The 5000-nt window shown below is 34.0% G+C and overlaps 1 protein-coding gene across 1 annotated transcript in view; it reads right to left on the bottom strand.

Moving 5' to 3' along the window:
- LOC107570847 (uncharacterized) overlaps positions 1-4400 on the bottom strand; it is a 15291-nt gene extending 10891 nt beyond the window's left edge. Inside the window, exons 1-4 of the mRNA XM_016257128.1 lie at positions 4013-4400; positions 2320-2436; positions 2135-2234; positions 150-1324 (exon numbers count right to left, since the gene is read on the bottom strand). Of these exons, the coding sequence (XP_016112614.1) occupies positions 150-1324; positions 2135-2234; positions 2320-2436; positions 4013-4228 (1608 nt within the window). The 5' untranslated portion in view covers positions 4229-4400. The remainder of the gene's footprint in view (positions 1-149; positions 1325-2134; positions 2235-2319; positions 2437-4012) is intronic.
- Positions 4401-5000: the final 600 nt, after the last annotated feature.

The raw sequence follows: 5000 nt of genomic DNA, 5'->3' as shown, positions 1-5000 counted from the left end.
TGTAGCAGGTGTGCAACACGGGTGTAGTACAGGTGTAGCGGAGGAGTAACACAGGTTTAGCATATAGTGCAGATATATAATGCTGGTGTAGTAGGGGTGTAACACAGGAGTAGGGCAGATATATAATGCTGGTGTAGTAGGGGTGTAACACAGGTGTAGTGCAGGTGTAGCAGGAGTGTAACACAGGTGTAGTGCAGATATATAATGCAGGTGTAGCGGGGCTGTAACACAGGTGTAGTGCAGGGGTGTAACGCAGGTGTAGTGCAGGGGTGTAACGCAGGTGTAGTGCAGGGGTGTAACAGGTGTAGTGCAGATATATAATGCAGGTGTAGTTCAGGTGTAGTGGGGGTGTAATAGGTATAGTGCAGGTGTAGCAGGGGTGTAACACAGGTGTAGTGTAGATACATAATGCTGGTGTAGTAGGGGTGTAACACAGGTGTAGTGCAGATATATAATGCTGGTGTAGTAGGGGTGTAACACAGGTGTAGTGCAGGTGTAGCAGGAGTGTAACACAGGTGTAGTGCAGATATATAATGCAGGTGTAGCGGGGCTGTAACACAGGTGTAGTGCAGGGGTGTAACAGGTGTAGAGCAGATATATAATGCAGGTGTAGTGGGGGTGTAATAGGTATAGTGCAGGTGTAGCAGGGGTGTAACACAGGTGTAGTGTAGATACATAATGCTGGTGTAGTAGGGGTGTAACACAGGTGTAGTGCAAGTGTAGCGAGGCTGTAACACAGGTGTAGTGCAGGTGTAGCAGGAGTGTAACACAGGTGTAGTGCAGATATATAATGCAGGTGTAGCGGGGCTGTAACACAGGTGTAGTGCAGGGGTGTAACGCAGGTGTAGTGCAGGGGTGTAACGCAGGTGTAGTGCAGGGGTGTAACGCAGGTGTAGTGCAGGGGTGTAACAGGTGTAGTGCAGATATATAATGCAGGTGTAGTTCAGGTGTAGTGGGGGTGTAATAGGTATAGTGCAGGTGTAGCAGGGGTGTAACACAGGTGTAGTGTAGATACATAATGCTGGTGTAGTAGGGGTGTAACACAGGTGTAGTGCAAGTGTAGCGAGGCTGTAACACAGGTGTAGTGCAGGTGTAGCGAGGCTGTAACACAGGTGTAGTGCAGGTGTAGCGAGGCTGTAACACAGGTGTAGCAGGGGTGTAGCACAGAGGTGGAGACGCACCTGTCCGGCCCTGCAGAGCTTGTGCAGCGCGTCGTTCTCTATCTGTAAGCGCTCCAGCTGCTCCTGCAGCGAGTGGATCTTCATTTCACTGCTGCATCTGTCCACCTGCCAGTAATCCGCCGTATCCGTCAGACTCTTCATCACTGACAGGAGAAAAACAGCATTACAACACCTGCTGAACTGCAATATTCAATACAACAGGCCATGCTGAACATTCACAATATACTACATACTAATAATTTGTTCACATCATCACAGCCTCAATGTGTCATATTTCGTTTTAAAGTGTTTTAGTACAAATACATTTGGATAGATCTTACTGTCTATATGCATTGTTACACCAAAAGTATCATTTTTGTGTTCATTTGCTGAGAAAGTTAATTATTTAAACTAGGTTTATACTGTATCTTAGTAATGCTATTAATATTTTACTAGTAACATTTAACAATATAAAATGTAATTAATAATTCACAACATGACTTTTTTACTAGCCACTCTTAATGATTTAATAATTCAACAACATTTATTATTTTTCTAACAACACAATATTTAATACATTAATCATGTAATAATATTTAATTTAAAATAGTAATATTTAATATGCATTTAATCTATGCATTTATAAATAACATTATATTCCTTAATATTGCAATAATATTTCATGATAGCTGAATAATACTTAATTTAATTTATTGAGAAAGTGCAGAAAACTTACCAACTTGATTTTTTTCTTGAAGAATATTTAATATTTTACTAGCAACATTTAATCATATAAAATAATTTTGTAATTCAATAACATAAGAAATATTGAATAATTTAAAACTATACTATTTAATCATTTAAAAATGTAATATTATTTAATAAACGGATAATACAGAAAGCATTTGCAGCAACATTATTCACGGATTTCGTACAGTATGATCTTCATAAACACGAAAATATGAATATCTCACCTTGGCTTGTTTCCATCTCCGATCTGAGCTGCAGAAGCTCCAGTTCTTTGGCCTGCAGCTGCTCCGTCAGATGCTTCTCTAAATCCAGCTTCTCCTTTTTCTGGAAGAGAAGGCAGAATCATCTTATCATCTGCACTCACGAGGGTTTGACTCTCACACACGAGGAGGACGAGCAGCTGAAGTACCACTTTATTGAGCTCCATCTGTAAGTCCTCCTTCTCCATGTAGATGCCGCGGTACGCGCTGAAGGCTTTGTTCATGTACTGCGGTCCTTCAGACGGAGGCGCTTCCGGACGGAAATGCTGCGGAAACACACTGGATGACTTACACGCGCTTTTAGTGAATGATCCATGTTAATTTCTCAGTTTTCAGACCCTTGTGATCACTGAGACAGGGGTGTAGCACAGAGGTGGAGACGCACCTGTCCGGCCCTGCAGGCTCCAAATGTGTAAAAACTAAATAAACTAAATAAACAAACAATTATTTTAAATTGATTTTACTAATAACATTTAATATTTTACTAGTAACATTTAATACTATAAAACTAATTTGATAGTTCAAAAACATAATATTTAATATTTTATGTGACATTTAATAATTTCACATAATAAAAGCAATTTAATAATTCAACCATATATTCATATTTAATATTTTACTAGTACCATTTGATGATATAAAATAATGTAATAATTCAATAATATATTATTAAACATTTAACAAGTAACATTTAATAATTAAATAATCTAACAAAATAGTAATATTTAATCATATAAAAATTTAATTCAACAATAAAATTTTTTTTTAATAATACAATTAATTCAATAACTGAACAATATTTAATAGTGACATTTAATAAACGAACATAATTAAAAAGAATAACCCAATAATATATTAACAATTTTACTAGTGATATTTAATAATTTTATACGATAAAATAATTTTATATTATTAATAATAAAATTAATTATGATTATTATTATTTCAATAATAAATATTTAATATTTTACTAGTAACATTTAACAACATAAATGTAATAATTCAATAATATATTCTTTAATATTTAACAAGTAACATGTAATAATTTAATGATAAGATAATTAAATAATCTGACAAAATAGCCATATTTAATCATATAAAAATGTAATAATTCAACAATAAAAATAATAATATTTTACTAGTAAGATTTAATAAAATAATTCAATAACTGAACAATATAATATTTAATGTTTTAGTGACATTTAATAATTTAAATCCACAAAATTACTTGAATAATTCAACAATATAGTAATTAACATTTTACTAGTAACATTTAATAAACTAACATAATTAAAAATAGTTTTATATTTTACTAGTTATATTTAATAATTTTATACAATAAAATAATCTGATATTATTCATAATAACAATTATTATTATTATTTCAATAATAAAAATGTAATATTTTACTAGTGACATTTAATAAACTGACATAATTAAAATAATAATCCAATAATATAATACTTTATATTTTACTAGTGATATTGAATAATTTTATACAATAAAATAATTTCATATTATTATTATTATTTCAATAATAAATATTTAATATTTTACCAATGACATTTAATAATGTAATGGTTAAATAATTGAAAAATATAATTTGTAATATTTTAGCACCATAATTTATAATAGCACAATAAAAATGATTTAATAATACAACTATAGCAATTTTAATAATGTAAAAAATATAATATTCAATGTTTCAATAATAATAGTAACACTTAATGTAATGATATTCATCAAGTTGATACTATTATAATGAGTCCATCATTCAGAAACGCAATACACTTGAAACAGATTGAGTTCACGTAAATCCTCAGTGTTGAACGTGTTAAAGACCTTGTCCTCCAGCTGCTTGACTCTCCGGCGCAGCAGGCCGTTCTCCTTCTCCGTGTCTCGGAGTCTCTTCTTGATGTCCTCGTAGGCGGTGACCAGAGCGAAGTGAGACGCCACCGACTCGTCTCCGGCGCACGCGGACACGGGGCTCTCGGGCGAGACGTACGCCGTCTCGTGCTTCAGGATACAGATATCATCATCCACCGCTGGAGACTCCATGCCAGAGCTGCACAACACAGGCTTTACATCACAGCTGCATTCACTCGCATCCAAAACAAAGGTCTGTCTTTACAGAATATACGTGGGTCAAGACGATTAAGCTGATTTACGTCCATAGAAAGCACGTTGAACGTAAGCAAAGTGTCTACTTTTAAGTGTTCGGAGAATAAAATGTTACAATTTGGTTGAAGTCATTCAGTGTAACACTCATAGTTATGTAAAAATTCTAAAAAACATACTTATTCTGACGTGTGCATATTAAAATATATAAAAGAATAAGAACATGTTACATTTGATTGTGTTTTAAATTAGTAAAAATTCTTACTGATGATTGGGCAAAAGCTAGGATAGAATTAATCAGTATTTGGGGTGAAAGTTATTAGTCTGTTAATGTGTCCTAAATTGATTTTTGTTGGTCGTAAATATGCCTGAGAAGACCGTTACACTGAATGATAGTTTAGTCTCTTCTGTAAATCAGGGGAAAATTTATGATATTTATTTTTTGCTCGGAAACACAAAAACAAAATTGCAATTAAATTAAACAGTATTTTTTTGTACATTTTTTGGGGGAAAAACAACAGTTTAAACACGTATTGTTTTTAACGCTTAAACCCTTTTTCGTCTTTGACCCGTGTGTGTGTGTACGGTGTATTAGTTATGCATATAAACACACACACACACTCACTCACTCTCACACACACACACACACACACACACACACACCCTCTCACACACCCACTCCCTCTCACACACACACTCCCTCTCACACACA

The sequence above is a fragment of the Sinocyclocheilus grahami genome, unplaced genomic scaffold (assembly GCF_001515645.1).
Source record: "Sinocyclocheilus grahami isolate Dianchi unplaced genomic scaffold, SAMN03320097.WGS_v1.1 scaffold1512.1, whole genome shotgun sequence".
Lineage (NCBI taxonomy): Eukaryota > Metazoa > Chordata > Actinopteri > Cypriniformes > Cyprinidae > Sinocyclocheilus > Sinocyclocheilus grahami.
The sequence above is the reverse complement of the archived record's forward strand: the minus strand, read 5'-3'. Positions and strand labels throughout refer to the sequence as shown.